The sequence below is a fragment of the Ochotona princeps genome, chromosome 16 (assembly GCF_030435755.1).
Source record: "Ochotona princeps isolate mOchPri1 chromosome 16, mOchPri1.hap1, whole genome shotgun sequence".
NCBI classification, from domain to species: Eukaryota; Metazoa; Chordata; class Mammalia; order Lagomorpha; family Ochotonidae; genus Ochotona; species Ochotona princeps.
In genome coordinates, this window is record NC_080847.1 from 2,108,080 (window position 1) to 2,129,226 (window position 21,147).

The 21,147-nt window shown below is 62.0% G+C and overlaps 1 protein-coding gene across 8 annotated transcripts in view; it reads right to left on the bottom strand.

The window, feature by feature from the left end:
* The window catches only part of GSE1 (Gse1 coiled-coil protein), a 263,243-nt gene extending 244,464 nt beyond the window's left edge, over nt 1–18,779 (bottom strand). For 4 of the 8 annotated variants that reach the window (XM_058674633.1, XM_058674631.1, XM_058674629.1 and 1 more), the window contains exon 1: nt 16,498–18,770. In XM_058674633.1, the coding sequence (XP_058530616.1) occupies nt 16,498–18,735 (2,238 nt within the window). In that variant the 5' untranslated portion in view covers nt 18,736–18,770. Of the gene's footprint in view, nt 1–16,497 lie in introns of all 8 variants that reach the window. The other 4 variants (XM_058674635.1, XM_058674634.1, XM_058674630.1 and 1 more) reach the window with 3 other exon arrangements.
* Between the last annotated feature and the right edge of the window lie 2,368 nt (nt 18,780–21,147).

Sequence of the window (21,147 nt, forward strand, 5' to 3'; positions counted from 1 at the left end):
CCAGCTCCCCAACACATCCAATGGATATAGTGCTGAAATCCACCTCACAGCCGGGAAAGCAGAGGTCGGAGCTGCCCGGCAAGAGGTATGAACAGCACGTGTGAGCAGGGAATGCCCGGGACGGGGTCCTTCCTGTGGTGGGGCTTTCTGGACCCCAGGACTGCAGCTCCAAGCAGGCGCTCAGCGGCTGACAGCTGGGCTCAGATGTGGCTTCTGTGGCATCTGTACCTGCCGGGAGCCAGAGGGAAGACGGCTTCACCTCTGTGTTCAGGCCTCCTCCATCCCCGTGCGGCCATGGCAAAGGTCATGAGAGTTACTCTGGCCCCTGGCCATGGTCAGCCCATCACACTCTGTGCCCTGGGAGTCCCTGTTTGACAAGACAACATGCGCTCATGACCGTCACCTCTCCCAGTATCACAGACAAGCGTCCTGCCCCAGGGGGGCTTGAGCCCTGTCTCGGCCCCTCTCCCTGTGCCAGCATTCAGGGGTGCCAGGGCAGATGCTGGCTGCCCTAGATTGACCCTGAGTTCAAAAAAACACCTGCTAACCTCCAGGAGCTCCCCCTGCAACTCCAGGCAGGGGGCTCTGTGATCAAGGGTCTGTTGTCTTACCTGGCGGCTGGCAATCTGACCTCGCCCTTTAGCAACTGTGCAGCCACTGGTGGCGGGCCCGAGGGTCCCAGGCCAGCCCTTCCACGCCAGCACTCCTGATGTGCAGCAGTGACCACGCACACATTTGCTCTTCCAAGGCAGGAAGTGGTTGTGTGTCCACTGCCACACCCCCAGTGCTGGGTGCAGAGCAGGTGCCTGGTGAATGCTGGTTGAGTGACAGGTGCGGCCCTCACTGCGACCCTGCAAGGTTGATGTGATTTAGAGTAGCCAGTAAAAGCCATCAGCCTTGGGGCACCACACTGGACCACTTTCTGGGTCAGCCCTGCACGTATCCCTGTCCCCCAAGTCACAGCTGCTGGCCAGTCCACTCCTGTCCAGACGCAGGCCTACCTCTGTCCCCTCTCCCCTGCCCCAAGGCCTTTGCATGTGCTGTCCTCGTGACCCTGGATGCTACAAGCTCCCTCTAGTCCCCTGTTCATCCTCTCTGACTAGTCGGCAAGCCACCTCATGCAGGAAGCCCTTAGGGCAGGCTTGTCACCAGCACAGTTGGCAACGCTGTGAGGCCACGGCTCATCTGTTTCCACCAGTCCAGGCCCACAGTCGTCCTCTGTGGGGGACTTGTGAATGAATGAACCTGTGGGTGAGTGAATGAATGATGTACATGGCAACATGACCAGAAAAGTCGCCCGGAGCTCCATCCAAGCCTCAACCCCCAGTTGGTGAGGTCACCATGCCCCTTCCTTGTAGCTCCCACGATTCAGGGCCACGCAGATGGCTGCCCCTGACAAGGGGAACCTGCCACCCATGATGACCACCACAGGATGCCCAAGACCCCGGACTCATGAAGGCACAGTGGCGATGAGCACCAGGGGACCAAAGGAAGAAGACAAATGAAGTTCCTGGCCTGGGCACAGCTACCCCCTCAGCCAGCAGTACCATCCACGCCCACTTCGCTGTGCGACCCTGGGCCGGGCACGGCTGCCCCCTCAGCCAGCAGTGCCATCCATGCCCCACTTGGCTATGTCATCCATGCACTGCTTGGCTGTACGACCCTGGGCCGGGCACAGCTGCCTCCTCAGCCAGCGGTGCCATCCACACCCTGCTCAGCTGTGTGGCCCTGGGCCGGGCATGGCTGTCCCCTTGGCTATGCGGCCCTAGGCCGGGGCCTCTGCTCCCAGACCAGCGCAGTTGACCTGGCAGTAGCAGCCCTGCCCCCCTTGACCTCCAAGGGTGGTGGGGAGGACCAACAGGCCAGGAAGCATGCACAGAAATTGAGTGGGCACACCTCAGACGTGCCGTGCCAGAACTTTCTCTAGGAACTCAGGCCTCCCTCAAATGCCCTGGCTGAGAACTTGAGGCTGCAGCCTTCTTGGTTCTGCCCCAGTAAGGGGCCTTGGGCATGCGGCTGTTCTAGCTGCCTGGGTGCGGGGGGCAGCAGGCAACCCTGGGAAAGGCAGGGCTCTGGAGTGACCCAATTTCCACTCTGCAGGAACCCACCCTTCTGCTGGAGAACTCACTCTCAGCTCTGGGAACATGAGGACCAGCCCTGAAGCCTTCAGCATGGTGAGATGCAGTGACGACACCTGCGGGTAAAGGCCAGCTCTAGGGCCCACCTCGGCCAGGGGTGCAGGTGGGCAGCGGGCACACTGATCCAGGTGCCAAGGGAAGCAGCAGGATAGACAGCAAAGGCTGGGGGTGTTGGTGACCACCTAGGGCTCTCAGGGTGCAGCCAGCGGGTGCTTCAGTACAAGCAGGTTCTGCCACAGCCAGCAGCCGTTGGGCAGAGCCTGCGCAGGGACACACACACATCGCAGCCAGGGAGGAGAGATGGGCACGGGGAGAAGACAAGGGCTGGGGCACAAGCCAGGAGGCCTGTGGCCTGTCGCCAGGCTAGGTAAGGGAGAGAGACGAGGCCTGTCTCCTGTCCCTGTAACCCATCCCAGGCCACTCAGCAGGTGGCACCTGGCCAGCAGCTGGCAGCTTCCAGGGACCACCCAGAGTCAGCATCCTCCTCCCCCCAGGACCCCTGCTGGGAGGCTCCCCTTGCCGGGCACCTGAGCTCACCCATCCGCCTGTTTGGAGGGTCTAAAGGCATCCGCGATTGCTGGTGGTGCCAACACTGTGACAGGTCCTGTCCTTCGAGACCACGGCCTGGTCTGGGGGCCTCCACAGTCCTTGGGGACAGCTGGGAAGCCTCAGCTTTCCTCTTCCCCACCTTGCTCAGGACAGCCAACCCCCAACTCCTGCAGATGCCCGCACCTGGGCACTCAGAGGAGGAGGCTGGGACACTCTGGCCCTCCTTGGAAGTCACCGTGGTCTGAGCAGGACTGGTCCTGGGACAGGCCTGGCAGCTTGGTTCCAGCTGCTCCACACCCAGGTCTCGTGGCTGAGGATGGCCCGTGGATGACCTGGGCATGCCCGGGACCCCACACGGGGCCTCCTGAGCTCAGATGACCACACACCACGTCCCTGAGCCTGGAGGTGGGGTGGGGGAGCGGAGTCACATACCACCCACCTGGACTGCAGCTCAGCCAGGGCTTTCCTTTTCATCAAGCCTCTTATACACACACACACACCCTGCTACCCCATCCCTCACAGGAACAAAAGTCCTGACGGCCACCGGCGGGCAGCTTCATTCCATCTGTCCACAGCTTCCTGCAGGCCCGGGCATAGCCAGGATCTCCCAACACGCTCCCCCTTGCCCACATCCAACTCTGAAATCCAAGAAACTCAGAAAACCAGAAACCAAACTCTATAACTTACAGCCAGTCGTTCAGCCACCAGGGTGCACACAGCTGTGGGGTCAGTCATGCTCTCAGGGCAGGAAAAGGACAGGCAAAAACCCAGGCTGCTGCCACGTCCACTCGTGCAAAGCAGGGTTCCTCCCACGGGTCCCCACAAAGGGAGTGTGGACCTACACAAGGGACAGTGGACCAGGCTTCTGTGGCTCCAACGAGCTGAGCTTCTAGGCCAGTCCCATGGCACCCAGGGGCTCAGAAGGTGGAATGGGCTTGGCCAAGGGGACTCAGCGTTGAATGGGGAAAAAGTGAAAGTTCTGGAGCTGGGTGATGGTGAGGAAGGCCTGGGTGGCTGCTGGCTACGGTGCCGGAGTGCCCAGGTTCAGCTTCTGCCCTCAGCTGGCCACGGACGCAGCAGCTGGGTTCCTGGCTCCTGCGTGGGAGGTGTCAGCCTCCGGCCCAGCCAATCCCAGCAGTGACGGGTGTCTGGGCACAGAAGCTGTCTCTCAGACTAAAAACTAATGAGCAACAGTTTATCATGACAGAAACAGCCAAGCTGTGACACTCCGACCCAAGGTGTCTGCTGACGAGATTAAAACAGGAGCTGGGGACTGTCACTGAGGCTCTATGAGTCACCTCGCCAGCCGCACCTAGGGACCCCTGACAAGGGCCCTGAGACCAAGGGGGGGCGCTTCCCTCACCCAGCCGCACCTGGGGAGCCCTGACAAGGGCCCCAAGACTGAGAGGGAGGCGCTCCCCTTGCCCAGCCGCACCTGGGGAGCCCTGACAAGGGCCCTGAGACCAAGGGGGGGCGCTCCCCTCGCCCAGCCGCACCTGGGGACCCCTAACAAGCGCCCCAAGACTGAGAGGGAGGTGCTCCCCTCGCCCAGCCGCACCTGGGGAGCCCTGACAAGCGCCCCAAGACTGAGAGGGAGGCGCTCCCCTCGCCCAGCCGCACCTGGGGAGCCCTGACAAGGGCCCCAAGACTGAGAGGGAGGCGCTCCCCTCGCCCAGCCGCACCTGGGGACCCCTAACAAGCGCCCCAAGACTGAGAGGGAGGCGCTCCCCTCGCCCAGCCGCACCTGGGGAGCCCTGACAAGGGCCCCAAGACTGAGAGGGAGGCGCTCCCCTCGCCCAGCCGCACCTGGGGAGCCCTGACAAGTGCCCCTGAGACTGAAATGAGATGCTCATAGCTCAAGTTGTTGCCGCCTACGGCCACTCAGGGAGGAGAAGCGGAAATGCCTGAGGACTCTCCCCAGGGAACACGAGCCCCAATGCCAAGACACATCCACTCAGGGACACGACCTGTGGTGGGACTAGGAGTATGCTCAAAGGTGGCAGGAGAGGAAGAGAGACAGACACGGTGTGAGCCTGCAGGTGAGGTGGGGAGGGACAGTCTGTGACAGCTGAGGGAGGAGTGCCATCCCAGACGGACTGAAAGGCAGGTGACCGCTTCAGCTCTTTCTGCTGAGGTGGGGGGGGGGGCGGCTGACACTGGGACACAGCAGGTTAAGTTCACCTCCTGCAATGCCCTATCCAGTCTCCTGCTAACATACCTGGGAAAGCAGCGACCACAGTCTAAGGATCTAGGCTCTGCACCCACAGGGGAGGACAGGACCCAGGCTCTGACTCCTGGTTCAGCCTGGTCCAGCCCAGGCTTCAGCGGCCATGTGGGGAGTGAACCAGGAGACAGAACATCCCTAACTCTGCCTGCCCCTGCCTATGCTTGGGCCCTCACAGAGACCCATCCACACACACACAGCCCCCCACCCCTGCGACACCACAGGCCCTGGGGGCTGTCCTGCTCGCTTTTCCCTGTGACAAGCTCGGCGTCCAGCCCTGCATCCCCAACCTGGGCACAAGTGGCCCAGGGAACACGCTGGCCAAGGGTAGGCAACACCCATTGTTCCCCCGATACCCAGGGGCACATGGGTGCAGGATGTAAGCCAGGTCCCTAATGGCTGGGGCTATGGGTACCGGGCTAGGGGTCCCAGGGTCCAGCACAGGGCAACCGCAGAGGTAGTCCAGGTTCCCGACCGTCCTTCCCTGAGTCCACAGCCGAACCCCCAGCTCCCAAGTCACCCCTCCGCCCAGCTCTCATCTTGTCTGCCCAGCCTCCTCTCCAGGCCCCGAGCTCCTTGGGACTGAGTCCACCTCTCTCTGGTGCCACACAGTCAATGCCCAATGAGTAACTCCCACCCAGGCACTCCCTCAACGAAGCACAAAGGTGCCCCAGGCTGAGGCTGGCAGAGGCAGGGGCCCACAGCTGCCCACCCTGTGCCTGTGCCCCAGTGCGGCGAGCCCTTCTCTAATGCTGTACGCACAGCCGCCCATGCCAGGTCACAAGGGGATTTCGTTGATCTTAGCAAAAGACCCATTCACTTTCCGAGGGACTGTGCAGCCTGGCAGGTCTCCTGGGATGAGCCCAGGGGCAGTGCGCCCTTGCTGCCCTGGCCACAGAGGAGCCGCCAGCAGCAACACGTGGCTGGGTGCCCAGCGGGAGAGGCAGGCCAGCTGCCCGGGGCATTTCGCTCCTTCTGCCTTTTCTTCCTCACTCTGAGACGTCACGTGAAGCGAAAGCGAGCAAAGTGCTGGTGATGACACGCCACAGACGGGACAGACGGGACAGACGTGACAGACAAACGGCACCATGCCCCAGGATGCCGAAGCTAGGTGGGCTGTGGCCCAGCATGGCTAGCGGGGGACCCTAGGCCAAGTCCAAGCCTCCCTGGGCCTCAGGGGGCCGCCCAGCCCTGGCGCTGGCTGCCTTCCACACCCTGACAGGGACGGAGCTCCTGCCTCCCGCCGCACACACAGATGGCACCTTTCAGGAAAACACCCTGCGAAGCCACTCTGGCCGCTCTGCCTTGGCCAATGCCCCGAACACATGATGGCTTCTCGCTGCCCATCTTACATAGAAAAACATCAAGCACCCCAGCTCCCACAGCCCAAGGCGGCGAAGTTGAACCATGTGTTTCATCCTCACTGTCCACACGTGCAAACGCACGGGCCGGGAGCAGATGGCTACAGTGGGGACACGGCTCTGCTCCTTGTTTCCCTTCATGTAACCACTGTGAGCCCCTGTACCTCCATCCAACCGGGCTGCCCTCCCTCGCACACACACAGCAACAGCCTGGAGCACTCCCTCCGACCACACCAGCCTCCTATCTCAAACCCTCCTTCCTCACAGACCACGACTCCTGGACATCTTCCCACCCCTAAACCTGTCCAGGAGCAGGTCCCACCCAGAGCGCAAGTCCAGCCCCTCCCAGGACAGTCATCAAGGCACTGACAAGTCCTGCTGCAGGTGAGTTTGTTTCTCACTCCTCAATCCACAGTTCCCCAAACACATGTAAACATGGGAAAAGATAACCCCAGCACCGAGTCACTGGGGTTTCCTGGCACAGGAAGTGTCACAGCACACTCCCTCTCCTGAACTGGGCCCTGTTGCAGCCAACAGCATCCTCCTTCTGACCCTGCTAGAGGCTCAGACAGCCCCTGCCACACTGGGCTGTGGAAAGCGGCTCCTGACCAGCCCTGACCACTGCAGGACACCCAGCAAGCAGGACTGCTCAGAGCTCATCCGTGGCCTCTGTGGCCTGCAGAAGCAGTGCCGTGGGCTTTGGCGGGCGCTCACGTCGCAGCCGGGACCACGAGGGTGTGCAGACACAGTCAAGCAGGCACAGAGTACCAGAGCTGTCCTTGTACCTCTCGCGGACGCAGAGCGCTGTCCAGCTCGCTGCCTGCCAGCTGTGTGGTCCTCCCCGAGCCTCCCTCCCTGAGGCAGGGTCGGCACCACGGCACAGCGGGTTCAGCCACCACTTCTGATTTTTTGGTCAGAGCGCTGAGTTCAATCCCACCTGCTCCACTTGCCATCCAGTTCCCTGCTAATGTACCCGGGAAAGCAGCCAAAGATGGCCCAAGTGGCCCTGTACCCATGTTGACACGTGGAGGAAGCTCCTGGTTCCCAGCTTCGGTCAGGCCCAGCCCTGGCCCCTTGTGGCCATTTGGGCAGTACGCCAACACCAACAGATGGAAGACCCCCCTCTCTCGCTCACCCCCCTCCATCTCTATATACTTAAATAAATCTCTATATTTATTTAAGTAAATAAAAGAAATGTGCTAAGTTTTCCCCGGAGAATGCATCAGACTCCAACAAGATTCTTAGCAGTGTCCCTTCTTTCATTTTTTTTCTAGATTTATTTATTTTTATTGGATAGTCAGATATGCAAAGAGGAGGACAGACAGACATGAAGATTCTCCATCCATTGATTCACTCCCCAAGCATCCACAACGGCTGGAGCTGAGCCAATCTGAAGCCAGGAGCTTACAGTCTCTTCCTGGTCTCCACACAGGTACAGGGCCCCAAGGCTTTGGGCCGTCCTCGACTGCTTTCTCAGGCCACAAGCAGGGAGCTGGATGGGAAGCGGGACTGCTGGGATTAGAACTGGCACCCATATGGGATCTCAGCGTGTGCAAGGTGAGGACTCTAGCCACTAGGCCACTGCACCGGGCCCATCTTCTTTCTTTTAAGATTCCTCCCTGTGCAGGTATCTACCCAGGCTCCCCTACACAGAGGAGGGGTCTTCCCTCTGAGCTAGGGTCTTCCCTTGGGCCCGAGGCCAGCTGCTGGCCAGCTGCTGTGACATCAGACGTGCCTTTTCAACTCCTACCGTCTTCCAAAGACGGCCTTGAAGACAGTGCTGTGAGCGTCCCACTTCGCCCCAGGGCCAAGGAGCTTGTGCCAGGGTGAGTCCACGGCCCACACTGTAAGATGGTGCTCAGGGCAGCCCCAGCGACTGCTCAGTGGCACCTCTGAGGCCCCTCGGAGGCCACCTCTGAGAAGCCCCCAACTCTTCCTAGCCATCGTAAAAGCCCCACGGTACCAGCCACAACCAAGGCAACAGTCACATGGCAGCGGGCAGCTACTGGCCAACCTCTGTGCTGCACACCCTACACGCATCCTACCCCACCCCCTCGGAGGCCAAGGCCATCGCCAGCCCTCACGGGCACACACAGCAGCAGCTGCTCACCCAGGGACAGACACACAGCTGCCGGGGGGTGGGGCTGGCACTTGTGCCCTTCAGAAGGCAAAGAGCTCACCAACATCTTTCTTCAGTTCCAAGGCTTTAAGAGGGGCAGGAATGCAGTATACTGAATGCGTGTGCGGTCACGGCTCACAACACACACATCTGCCACCTGCTCAACTCCTCACTCAAACACAAACCGTCCATGGGAGCCCCCGCCCAGGGCTGGCAGGTACACACCACCCCACAGTCTGCTAGTTTCTCAAAAAGCCAAGGACTCCACTCCAGGAACACCCTCCCCCAAAGGGGGACAGGCCTCCATCCACATGAACCTTGCCTGTCCGTGAGGCTCAGGGCATGTCACTCACAGCAGGGCCATGCTGACACCAGCCAGAGCTGCCCACGGACAGGCAGACAGGCCCTGGTCCTGAGGGCAGAATCGATTCAGCATGCCACGTGATGGGCCCTGGATGGATGGATGATACACTGGACTGTCCCACTCAGGTGAAATGTTTGGGCAAGAAATGGTCTCCAGGTGGTAGGAAGCTGGGGTCTCCTATAGGGGTTGGGACGATGCTTAGAGTGGTGATGAAAGCATAGACTTATCCCCTGAAAAGGCGTGAATCTCATGGCCTGTGCATGTAGCTAAACGAACACGCAGAGAGAGAACAGATAAAATCACACATGGGAAGCGCCCTCAGCCCTGCCTGGGCTCCAGGAGGGCCTGCACGTGACAGGGCGGAGGGTCCCCAGGATGCTCTAAGTGCCCGGGGGGAGGGCTCCTGCGGATGCCTGGCAGCTGGGGCCGCCCTCCATGGCTCCTCCAACTGTGGGATGGCCTACTGCTGCAGACCCAGCCCTGACAGGCCGCACAAGCTCCTGCCTCCAGCGTCTCCCCTGCCCTGGGCTTGGGGTCAGAGGGGCACTCCAGAGAAACACTCAGATACTGGGACTGCAAAGACGAGACCGAGGCCAGGGAGTGCCAGTCAGGGCTGTGGGTACAAGTCTGCTTTGTAGCAAAGGGATCCAGTCACAAATATCCCAAACAGTGGACACCCGGTATAATAACATCGTAAGATGTGCATCTTCCAAGCAACACAGCCAACAACGGACAGTCTTCAGTTCTAAAGTAACGCCGGTTTCCTCTCCGCATTAAAATACACTTTAGTGTCATTCGCACTTAGCCGACTCTAAAAAAACATCCTTTGAGCAAAAGCACACAGTCCTCTTGGATCTTCAGCGGACAACACAAGGAGAGGAAGCGTGAACTTCCAGCAGCTGGACGCAGGCAGAAGGTCCACGCTTCACCGAGTACACTTAAGCATGCAGAGCTCAGGGAAGCCTGGTGGTTCCACAAAGGTTTCTTCCTCTAGACTTGCCAAACCAGAACGAGGAAAGTTACACACACACACGAGGAAACGGTTCAAGCCTGCAAGGACTGCTCTGGAAACCTTAAAGAGGCACAATCCCTTCTAAGACATCAGCACGGCTGACAAGGCCGATGTAGCTAGACTGATACAGAAAATACAAGACGGCTGGCCTGGCAGCACATTGGGGCAGGCCACCAGCACCCCTACCAGAACGCCAGCTTGAGTCCTGGCTGCTCTGCCTCCGACCCAGCTCCCTGGCCATGCATTCAAACACCTGGGTTCCTGCCATCCACAACAGACACCCAGAGGGCATTGCGGGCTCCTGGCTTCAGCCTGGCCCAGTCCTGACTGTGTGCCCATTTGTCAAGTGAACCAACAGGTGTAAGATTCCCATCTCTCTGTCACCCTGCCGTTCTAGAGCCTAAAACAAGTGACCAGCATTAGGAATCCAAGACGGGACATCATCACAGAACCCACAGACATCAGGTGGATGACAGCACACCATGGCCAAGTTATAGAAGTTAACTTGACCAATGCAGACAAAGTACTCGAGTTCTCCGAAACGGGTAAAACTGACTCAGGAAGCAATCAACTTCACAGGAGACCCCACCCTCAGGACTTCCTCCACTTAAGGAACTGATTCAGAGACCGCCCAGTGGGGAGCGTTACAGAGGCAGGCAAAGCTGGTGTGTGCCAGCTGGGACATCGCTCAGAATCTCTATTTATTACGTTTCCTGAACACAGACTCGGGGCTGTTTTTACTGCTCTTCCCCAACGCCCGTCTTCCCTGAGGCTTTGATCTCGCCAACTGTGGTTCTGCCAACTGGGCCACTTTGTCACAACTGCCACGCCCGCGGTAGGTGGGAGAGGAATCAATGTACACAGTGCACAGAGGCTGTGGAACCAGGCGAAGCTCCTGTCTGCCTCACTGGAGGGAGGTGGCTTGTGTGAGCAACACAATCAGAACAGGAGGTGAGCCCACATGCTACAAGCCAGCAGGACAGAACAACACACAGATAGGCCAAGTGGCAGCTAGGGACAGCTGCAGCCCCTACCCCGGACATGGAGCCCCGAGGAGGCGTGAACCTGGTGGAAGCACCCCAAGGCCCACCCAGGGCAGGGCAGCCTTCCGGCAGGAGATACAAGAAGCAGCCCGCAGTGTTGCTGTACTCCAGGGCCAGTGTTTGAGGAGAAGCTTCCGAGGCTGGTCCAGGTCCGCTGAGCAGGCAGGGACTGGGGTCAGGACTGGGGTCCTTTGTCCAGAGTAGGTAGGAATGCAGCTTCAACTGCCCTGCAGTCATAGCCGCAAAGTGATCTGTACGTGTGTGTGAACACGCAGGTATGGGTGCTCACACGTGAGTATGTGTGCCAACATGTTAGGATGAGTGCACACACAACTTGTGTGCAGACATGCGCGTGAGCACACTGTGAACATGTGTGATATGAAGGCGTGAGCGAGTGTGCAAACACCCTACCTCCACTTTGCAACAGAAAAGACCATGAGTTTCTGGGAGAGGCCCAACGGGCACAGGGATGAGGGCAGCAGCGGTACCCTCCGCCAGCCGGCAGCCCATGACTGGAAGTGCACGCCCAGCACCTTCCAGCGGGCAGTGGCAAGCTCCACTCCCAGAGCAGCGTCCACTGCAGAGGCAGCCCAGAAGGCCGGTGGGCCTGGGCCAGGCACATAGACTGCAGGGCCTCTGATGGGGCACACGTAGCCACGCCCCAGGCCTGCCTGCCGCCCGTGCACACTACCTGGAACACTCAAGGTGTCCCACACCCAAGGCAGCCCCAACCCTGCCCACCGGGGATTTATAACTGCACTAAAGGAACAGAGCAGGCTGCGAGGCAGGTCCTCCCTCTCCAACTGCCCCGAGGTACGGCGGGATTCCCAGCAGCAACGCCAGCACCAAGTACATGGTGTCACTGACATGCTTAGGGGTTCAGACCTGCAGGCCTCCTTCTGCTGCCAGGGTGGACCCTGGGAGCCCTGAGCCTCAGAGACCAGTTGCACTGGGGACCCCCACCAGCATCCACCTGCTTCCGTCACTCCTGTAGGGACCCCTTAAGGCCCTCTAATCCTGTCCGCAAACCTTCTCCACAGGAAACTGCAGGCCAGGTTTATGGGTCTGGCAAGGCTCGTAAAGCAACAGCCCAGGAGCAGCAGGGCGCAGGGGCAGCTGGCTTCTCACTCCTGCCGACCACGGCGAGCCCAGCTGCAGCCTCCTCCCAAGCTGAATCAGGGGCTGAAATCCAGCAAGTTCAGGTCCCACTGCATCTGCCCCAGCTTCCTGTCAGGGCCACTTAGCACCCCAGGAGGGGCAAGGCTGAGGCACTAGCTCTGGGAGGCTCCTGCTCTCCCAGGCCCTGGCCAGGAATTCAACCTCAGAATCCTGCAGGCCGCTGAGCCTCAGGGCCACTCACACCTCGCTTTGCCCCTCGGTGGCCAGAGGGGGAAGAGGCAGGTATGACATCCCAATGTCATGAGGTCACCGGTGGTCTAGACGAGACCCCTCAGGGCTTCACGACCATGAGCAAAGCCATGAAGGAGGGCACAGAAGGGGCCAGGGCCACCGTCACCCATGTGGCCCATTCCTCGCAATACCTGCTCCAAGTTTTCCAAGTTCAACTGCACAGAGCACAAGTAGAACGCCTTTAAAACATTGACCCAGTTCCCAGGCTAGAACAGACCAGAATCCAACAGGAAACTGAGGACAGCTCGGGGAGGCCTATTCACCTCTCCCTGAAGCCCCACGGCCCTGCAAGGCTGCCCCACCAGGGACTCCTGTACCAGGAAACCCTCCCTGAGACACTAACGTTGGCAGGCCAGGGCCCTCCCCCTGCTAACCCCCTTACACATTCCGACTGCCCATTTGAGAGCCTCCCCCTCCGAGACACACTCAGTGACAAACTGACATCCGGCCTGGCAGCAATGGCATACACTGGGCCACTTCAGGCAAGTGACACTCCCTCTCTCAGCAAAGCTCCTGGGGCAGCCCCGGCACAGGCGAGGGCTGTGAATGCCACCTGCTGTGGTGGTCATCACCGAGACCCCACCATGTGTTCATCAGAGCCCAGAGGGTTGATGGGGGCAAGGGAACCCCATCTCCATCTCTGGGTGAGCTGAACAAATGACCCCAATGACAGGCAGGACGACGTGGCCTCCTCTCCTGCTCATGGGCTGGGCTGGCCAGGTGGACACGAGGACCCTGGCTCAGCAGGGGCCCTTGCAACCGTGCAGTGAGGAAGGGAGGCTATGGCATGCCTCGCAGGAAACCCAACCCAGCAATAACTTCCACACACAGCCACCTCTTCCAGGAAGCCCCTCCTGAAATCGCCCAGTTCTCCATTTCCCATCCTGGCTCTGCCACCCCCGCCACCAGCCCCTCCACGCTCCCACATCTGATCTGCCAGCTTCATAGTATGCCAGGTGCTCATACAAGCTGCTGAGCAGAAGCAGGCGGGTCCAAGAGCAACACATGGCAAGCTTGCTTTAACAGCACGGCCTAGGACGGGAGGCAGAGCTGCAGCTGTGTCCCTGCCAGAGCATACCTGTCCCATCGGCACACATGGCCTCCCCAGGCTGGTAGGGGTGCCAAGCAGGGCCTTGTAGGACCTCATGGTGCTGTGTCTGAAAAGCCAAGGGCCCAGGAGGTCCCATGACACCACGGTTCCACAGGACAGGATTTCATGAGACCCCATCAGCGGCAGCAACTTAACACCTTCCCTTCCTGACCTTCCTCTGCCAGGTCTGCCACAAGGCTAAGGGGCACCAGGGCTCAGGACATGGGCCCTTCCCCCGCCGAGTCCCCCAGCACCCCACAAACTCAGCTTAGAGCAAACCTCACAAGGGAGAGACTCCAGGAGAGGCGAGCAGAGGAGGGGTCATAGCTTCACCTCCAGCCCTGCCCCCGTGGCTCCCCACCTGCCAGGCAAACTCTGCCCGGCTGGTGCCAGGGAGAGGAGCCAGGTGGCCTCCTCCAGCACCTTCCAGAGCCGTCCCCTATCCAACTGGTCCCAGCCAGGTGTCCCACGGGTCAGTGGAGGAGGGATAGCCAGGGCCTCCCCGAAGATCAGGGAGCCAGGAAACAGATGTGCAGGTGGCCCTGGCCAGACAAGTGATGACAGACACTCACTACAGACCTAACAGGCGAACGCAGAGAGGGAAGGCCATGACACCTGCTCGGTCCTCAAAGGCCAGGAGAGGGGGCAGTCAGCCAGGGCGCCCCCATGGCGAGGCAGAGGCTTGCTTGCAAGGCCCCATTAACCAGGAGCTCCCTGACAAGGCCTGGGACAGAAGAGGCTGTACAGGCAGGCACACAGGTCGATGACGAGTGGGTGGGTACACAAGGAAGCCGACGTCTGGTGGCCCTGGCTGGAAGCCCAGCCTCTGGGCAGTGCTGGGGAGGGGGCACAGAGACAGCCAGTGCGCCTCTGCCAGCTGACCCCTGCTACAGGCCACTAGGGAGGCTCACAGAGGCCACGTGGAGAGGGCACACCGCCATGGTACTGCCGTTCCCAGCCAGAGCCCTGAAGGGAACGAAGCAAAGGGGCACTGACTCCAGCCTCCTGGGGCAGCCATGAGGGTCCAGCCGAGGGAAGCCAGGGCAGTGAGTGACATAGGGCATAGGACAGAAGGTGGAGCATGGAGGACAGAGGGAGGAGGACAGAGGGAGGAGGGCAGAGGGCAGGAGGAAGGCTGAGGGATGTAGCTCTCAAGCCCTGCCAGCTTCAATCACGCATGGTCCCCCTCTGCGTCCCATGGAGCCCGAGGCTCACTCACTGTCCTCTGCAGGAGCCAGGGAGCACAGGCCGTCCCTTCTGTTGCTCCAGGGCCTTCATCTTCACCCCAGCCTCCAACCCTGATCCCACAGTTTGCGGCAGCCTCGCTCCCCTCCACTCCCCAACAGGCACCTCCAGCCCCTGTCAGCACCCAGCTCACCCTGGCTCCCATCCACTGCCCTCCAGGCAAACCCCAGGAAGTAGGGCTCAGGCTTCGGGTTGGAAAAACCTGTCCAGGGGCCAGAGTTGTGGCACAGCAAGGAAGGCTGCTGTCTGTGACACCGGCATCCCACACAGGTGCTGGACTGCTGTCCTCACTGCTCCACTTCTGACCCAACTCCAGGCTCAGGCCTGGGGAAGCAGTGGAGGATGGCCCAAACCCTCAGGCCCCTGCACCCACGTGGCAGACCTGGAGGAAGCTCCTGGCTTTGGCTCGGACCAAAGTTGGCTGTTGTGACCACCTAGGAAGTGAACCAGTGGATGCAAGATCTCTTTTTCCTCAATTGTTTCAAATAAATAAACATTTGAAGAAACACACACACCTGTTCTAGCCACCTAGTAGCTGGGTGACAGCTCCAAGAATCCATCAAACAGGGACAGGAAGCTTGCAGTGTTGGAGCAGATGAGATAAAGTGTTCAGGAACAGGGTGGAAACGGAGGTGACCTTGCCCCTCCCATGCCCATGCAATGTGTCCATAACCACCTGTGTGGCAGACAGGGGGCACGACTCCTCCAGTTTCCACAGGGCTAGCCCACAGCCAGCAACTCATTAACCGCCGGCACCAGAGCCAGCGCTGGGGGACAAGCCACCATTGACAGGATGTGGCACAGCCTCCAAGGTCCCCTGGATGCCACGGTACAGACGGCACGGACATCACTGCCCCCAAGGCCCCCTGCACAGTACTGGCCACCCAGGTGGCACCCTGGAGATGCCTTGTGGGGGCAGCCTAGGAGCTCCACGGCTCCCACAGCTCCCCTGACACACATACACTATGGGAGGCTCTGCACTGACGTTCCTGGACTCTTGCAGGCGGGTGGTACTCACTGCACAGTACTCACTGCTACCCAGCCAGAGCTGGAGTGGGCTCTGCCCTGCTCTGAACTTGGCTTGCCTCCAACCCCCACCCATCCACTTTGGTCCCCTGGAGTTGTGGCAGCTCCAGTCAGAGAAGTTCAGCGCCCCCTACCCCCAGGGGGAGGCCAGGCCACCTGATCCCCAGGCATAGCTTTGAGTCCGAGGTCAGGATCTATGGAGGCATGCACAGAGCACGCACACAAGACAGCCACGAGGAAGCAACATTGTCACCCAGGCACTCCACGGATGGGACAGTCATTCCTTAGGGGACAGTAACACTTCTGCTGCCCACACGGCCTCAGCCAGGCCCTTAGTTAAGAGGCCATTCACGGGGCAGGCCCACCAGGACAGATCCCATGTCCACCCTCACAGGGCGGGCAGCAGTAAGGCCCCAGGCCTTACGGGCGGCAGGGAGCCGGGGCCTCCTGCCCTGGGCCTGTTTGCCCCTCCTTGCCACCAGCTCCGCAGCCCACATCCCCACGTCCTGCGTCTGTTTCCATCTGCAGTTAAACAGCCAAGAGTCTCACAGGAAAAGTGTGAACTTGGGGAAGGAACCTGGACATGGCCAGGCTGCCAGAGCTGCAGCAGAGCGCAGTGGGGCCTGCCCGTGACCCACGTGGCCCAGCTAATTACCAACGTTATCAAGCGGATGACAGACGTGCCCCCAACTTCCTCCGCCTGCCGGGTTCCGCTGCAAACACACCCAAGTCCAGGCCTGGGCCTGCAGCTCTCCACAGCACCCACCCATCCCTCTGACCTCCCGCCCCACGCCTCCAAGGTCAGCTCGACTCAGGCAACCACTGAGCCACCCACAGGCAGTGATGGCCCTTGGGGGTGGGACAGAGAGCAACAGCGCTCCCTCCCCTCGCGGAGACCCACCGGAGGCTCGCTTACCTTTGTCACAGACTCCACCGGGGAGCTCCAGCTGGCAGGCCCCTGGCGGGCCAGGCCCTGGCCAGCACACACCAGGGTCCCGCACTCCAAGCAGGCACCAATGATCAGCTGCCGCCCATCGTCCACCAGCAGGCTGCGGCTGGCCCGCAGGGTGTAGAGGAACAGGGGCAGCCGCGCCACCCGCACGGGCTTCAGCCCCAAGCACCGCTGCTTCTCACGCTGACAGAAGAAGCACACAAATGTGCCCACCTGGTACTGCCGGGCCCAGGCGCTGGCGGCGTGGTGTGGGCCGTGGGCCTCGTGCTGCAGCCACTGGCCCAGCAGGTCGTGGTAGCACAACACACAGGCGGTCACCAGGCCAGTGGAGTCTGCGGGCCGGGCACGTGGGGCCGGCGGGTAGACGGTGAGGAAGGGGAAGAAGGGTTCCGTCTCACCCAGGCGGCCCGAGGGGTTCACAGGCAGCTGGAACTGCTTCCCGGGACCCAGCTCAGCCCCGCAGATGTAGCAGATGGCTGGTGGCCCAGCGGGCAGCTCAGGGGGCGCAGGGTCCGAGGCAGCGGTGGTGGCAGCGAAGGCTTGGTGGTACCTGCCCAGGAAGGCCTGCACGGAGGTGATGAGCTCCTCGTTGCGCGAGGCCCGGTACAAGGCCCACACATCCTCCAGGACGCTGAAGCAGCGGGGACAGCTGCGCACCTCACAGCGCTTGTTGGGGCCCCGGGCATTGGGCGGGCAGGGCAGGAGACTGAGGAAGGGGAAGTGCATGATGTTGCGGGCACTGCTGCCATTGAGGGTCCTGGAGGGCACCGCCCGGGCATCCTGCGTGCAGTCCTCCCCACACAGGTAGCAGGCCTCCTCGGCTGTCCCCAGAGACGCGTCCCGGGGCGGCCTGCGGCCCTTGGGAGTCACGCCGCCCGAGGCCTGGCCCGTCATGGGGACCACGTAGAGGCGCTGCAGGACTGGCACGTCGGCCAGCTCAAAGCTCCGCCACTGCTGCGTGAGGGCAGAGAAGCAGCAGCGGCACACGAGCGTGCTGCCTCCGGGGCTGATGGGCTGAGCCCCTGGGGGCGGGCTGTGCAACCACAGCGAGGGAAAGAAGGGCGCCTGGGCGTGCTTCTCCTGCTTTTGCACGTGGATCTGGTGCTGGGAGGCCGGGGACAGTGCCACCCCGCAGATGTAGCAGCACAGGCCCTCGGGCGGCCCGGCCCGGCTCTCCATTGGGGTCCGGCCCCCGTTTTCCTTCTCCTTAGACACGCAGGGGCCCGGCAGAACCGGCTCCTTGCGGTCCTCTTCCTCGCTGGTGATGTTGATGTCGCTGTCCTCCGAGGTGCAGCAGCCTCCGAGGGGGTCCCCCAGTGGCATGGAGTCTCGGGGCTTGGAGGCCCTGCCCAAGGGCACGCCTTTCCCGTCGCCCACAGCAGCCGCTGGGCCAGGAGGGCCTGGCCAGGGGTCCTGAATGACCCTCAGGACGCTGGCTCGGGGTTCGAGGCCCCAGGGCCGCCTGAGCCCCTTCCGCCCGCGCCGTGCGGTGGGCTTGGGCTCCCTCTCCACCGGGAGCCTCGAGGGGATCCCGTCCTCCTTCTCTTCCTGCTCGTCGTCCTCCTCCTCAGCGCCCCGTCCCGGCGGGTGTCCTGGCAGCGGCCTCCACTGCTGGCCGCAGCCCACGCGCGCAGCCGGCGCCCCGACCGGGGGCGAACTGGCGGCGTCGCGCACTGCCGGGTCCGGCTCGGACAGGGGCTCCGCGTCCGACAGCTCCGACAGTTCCGAGTCCCGGGAGTCCTCGGCGGCCGCGTGGGGACCGCGACCCCCGCCGCCGTCCTCGTCGTCGTCGCCCACGCCGCTGCCCAGCGCGTAGGCGATGTTCCACTCGCGTGGGGCCCCGGCGCCCCCACGGCGCCCGCCCGCGCCCGCGTCGCACTGGTGGGGTCGCTTGAGCCAGTACATGCGCTTGTCCACGGGCGTGCGGGCGCGCTCGAAGGCCGCCCACTGCTCGCCCAGGAAGCAGCGGCACACGGCGCACACCAGCACGCAGCCGTCGGCCGGGCAGAGCTCGCGCGCGCCGGGCGCAGGCTCCTGCTGCTGTAGGAACGGGAAGAAGGGCTGCGCCGGGGTCCCCGCGCCCGCCGCCGGCTGCTTCACCTGCAGCTTCAGCTCCTTGCCGCGCCCGATGCCGCCGCCGCAGATGAAGCAGGACAGTGGCGCGCCGCCGCCGCCCGCCGCCCGCTCGCCCACGGCTGCCATGAGCCGCTGCTTGCGGGAGACCGGCGCCGGCCGCTCGCTCATGGCCGCGCCGCGCCGCCCGGCCGGGCCCCCGCGCGCCCGGGCCGCCCTCAGCGCTGGCCCGCGCCGCCCCCGCCCCCGCCGCGCCCGAGCTGGACCATGTGGGCGCCGGGTGCGCGCCGCAAAGTTTGGCGGCGGGCGGGCGGCGCGGGCGCCCCCCGGGCCTGCCGAGCCCCCGGCGTTGGCGCTGGCGCGGGCCGAGGCGGCGCCGCGGCGAGCGTGGCCGGGACGCGGCGGCGGCGCGGGCGGCGTTGGCGGCGGAGGACCCCGGGCGGCTGGAGCGGCGGCCGCATGTGCGAGCTCCGGCGCCTGCCAAGCGTGGGGTCATTTAATTGGGGAGGAGGGGGCGGGGCGCGGGCGGCGCGAGGCGGCGGGGGCGGAGGCGGCGGCGCAGGGCGGGGAGCCACCCCCACCCGCCGCGGCCCGGGCCGCGCACAATGGCTCGCCCAGCTCGCCTCCGCCTCCCGCCCCCAGGAGGGGCTGCAGCCGTCCGAAGGGATCTCCTCCCCGGACTCCCGCCACCCCTCGGCCGCTGGGACTGGTTTGTAAGTAAAGGTCAGGCAGGACGCGGGAAGAGCCAGGTCGCGCGGGTGTCCGCAGAGGGAAGGAAGGCAGGACGCCTTGGCTCGCCAGGGGTGGTGATCTGACCCCCTTCACTCTGCAGGGACAGGAGCTAGCTGCCTTGTCTCCTGGCACTGGTTGGTGAGTGCATCCCCCTGGGGATCCTGCCTGCTGTGTGTCCCAGGGCAAGTGACTTAGCCTCTCTGGGCCATATCGGCCTTTGGTGGAACAGGAGCTGCGCGTGTGCAGTGCCCGCTAGGTACTGTGTGTGACGAACACAGACAGCTCTGGGCTTTCTATTCAATTATGCCCCTTGGGAACGCGGTGGGCAGGGCACAGCCCCCATCCTGCAGACAGGAAAGAGGGCACCCAGTGGGGTTCGGAGCTGGGCAGTTCAGCTAGCCCACCAGCCAGGACACAGCCAGGACACCTCCATCCTCCACCCTGGGAGGCCTTAAGCACGCTCTGGACCTCACGTGTCCAGACTGGGCAGGGAAGCCGCTGGCAGCTCCCGGAGCTCCCAGCTGCGCCGACCTGGCCTGGGACAGTAGTGTGGGAAGGCCCCCTCCGCCCTCTGGGTGCTGACGTGTAAATAAAACTCGGCTTCCTCTTGGCGCCCGGAGGGCCGAGCCAAATAAATAAATGGATGAGGAGGACAGGGCCGCCCCACGGGGTCCGGGGCGGGTGGTCTGGAACTCCCAGTCCAGGGGCCTCCAGGAAGAGCGTCATAGCTGGGGGTGGGACTTGAGTCAGCACAGTGGTCCCGGAGGTACACCCGGCCGCAGGGCAGGAGGGGGCAGCCTGGCTGTTGGAGCCTGTCACACCCCCGTGCGGGCAGAGGCTCTGCAAGTTCCCCGGACCAGAGCTCACTTACAGGGGTCCTTGGCGAGGCTCACCCAGGCCAGGAGGCTGCTGTGCAGATAATGCTGCCTTCCGAAAGCCAGGTCTCCTGGGGGGCTTCGGGGTGGGAGCTTGCACTCCAAGGCTTTTCCAGCTCTTGGCAAAACCCCACTGGACTCCGGCCTAGAGCACCCCGCTGTGCTGATCCCCAGAAGCCCAAGTTGATTGATTCTGCTGTGTGCCTCCCTTACCCAGCCCCCCTGGAGCCTGGTAACCCCTCCATCCGAGGGCAGGAACGGGGGTGTCAGTCGCCTGGTCATGATAGCTCTGTCCTTGGCTGGCCAGGTGAGCCAAGGGAGCCTGTCTCTTGCTCTGGACCTTGGGATGCAGAGGGTGTTAGGAGAGCTGTGCCCAGGCCTGGAGCCTGGCATATGCTGGCCCTGGTAAGAGTTTACCTGCACCCTGCCCCACTGTGAGAAACCTGTAAGAGTGTGTGGCAGGTGGGCCTGAGGGTGCAGTGACTAAGCCACTGTTGGGGATCCCAGAGGGCCTGGGATCAGGGCCTTCCTTCACTCCCAGCTCCCTGCTGGTACAGACGCACGGCGGCCACAGCTGGTGGCTCGTGCTGTTTGGGTCCCTGTCGCCCAGAGGGACTCCTGGCTTCAGCCCTGGCTGTGTTGGGCCTATGGGGAGTAAAACAGCAAATGAAGATCTCTGGCTCTTTGTGTGTCTCTGTGTCACTTTGCCTTCCAAGGAGATAAATAAATAAATCTTAAAAAAAAAATTGTGGAGAAAATGCAGTTAAAAAGATGCAATTTCATGGTAAAAAAAAATTGAAATCCATGCTTTGTTTTTTCATTAAATTCCAACAATGCACACGCTATAAAATCTGCATGGATTACGAACTTTGTGCAATATATGTGTTCCTAGTTGCATGTACTCCTGTGTGTTTGCACATGCACCTGACGTGTC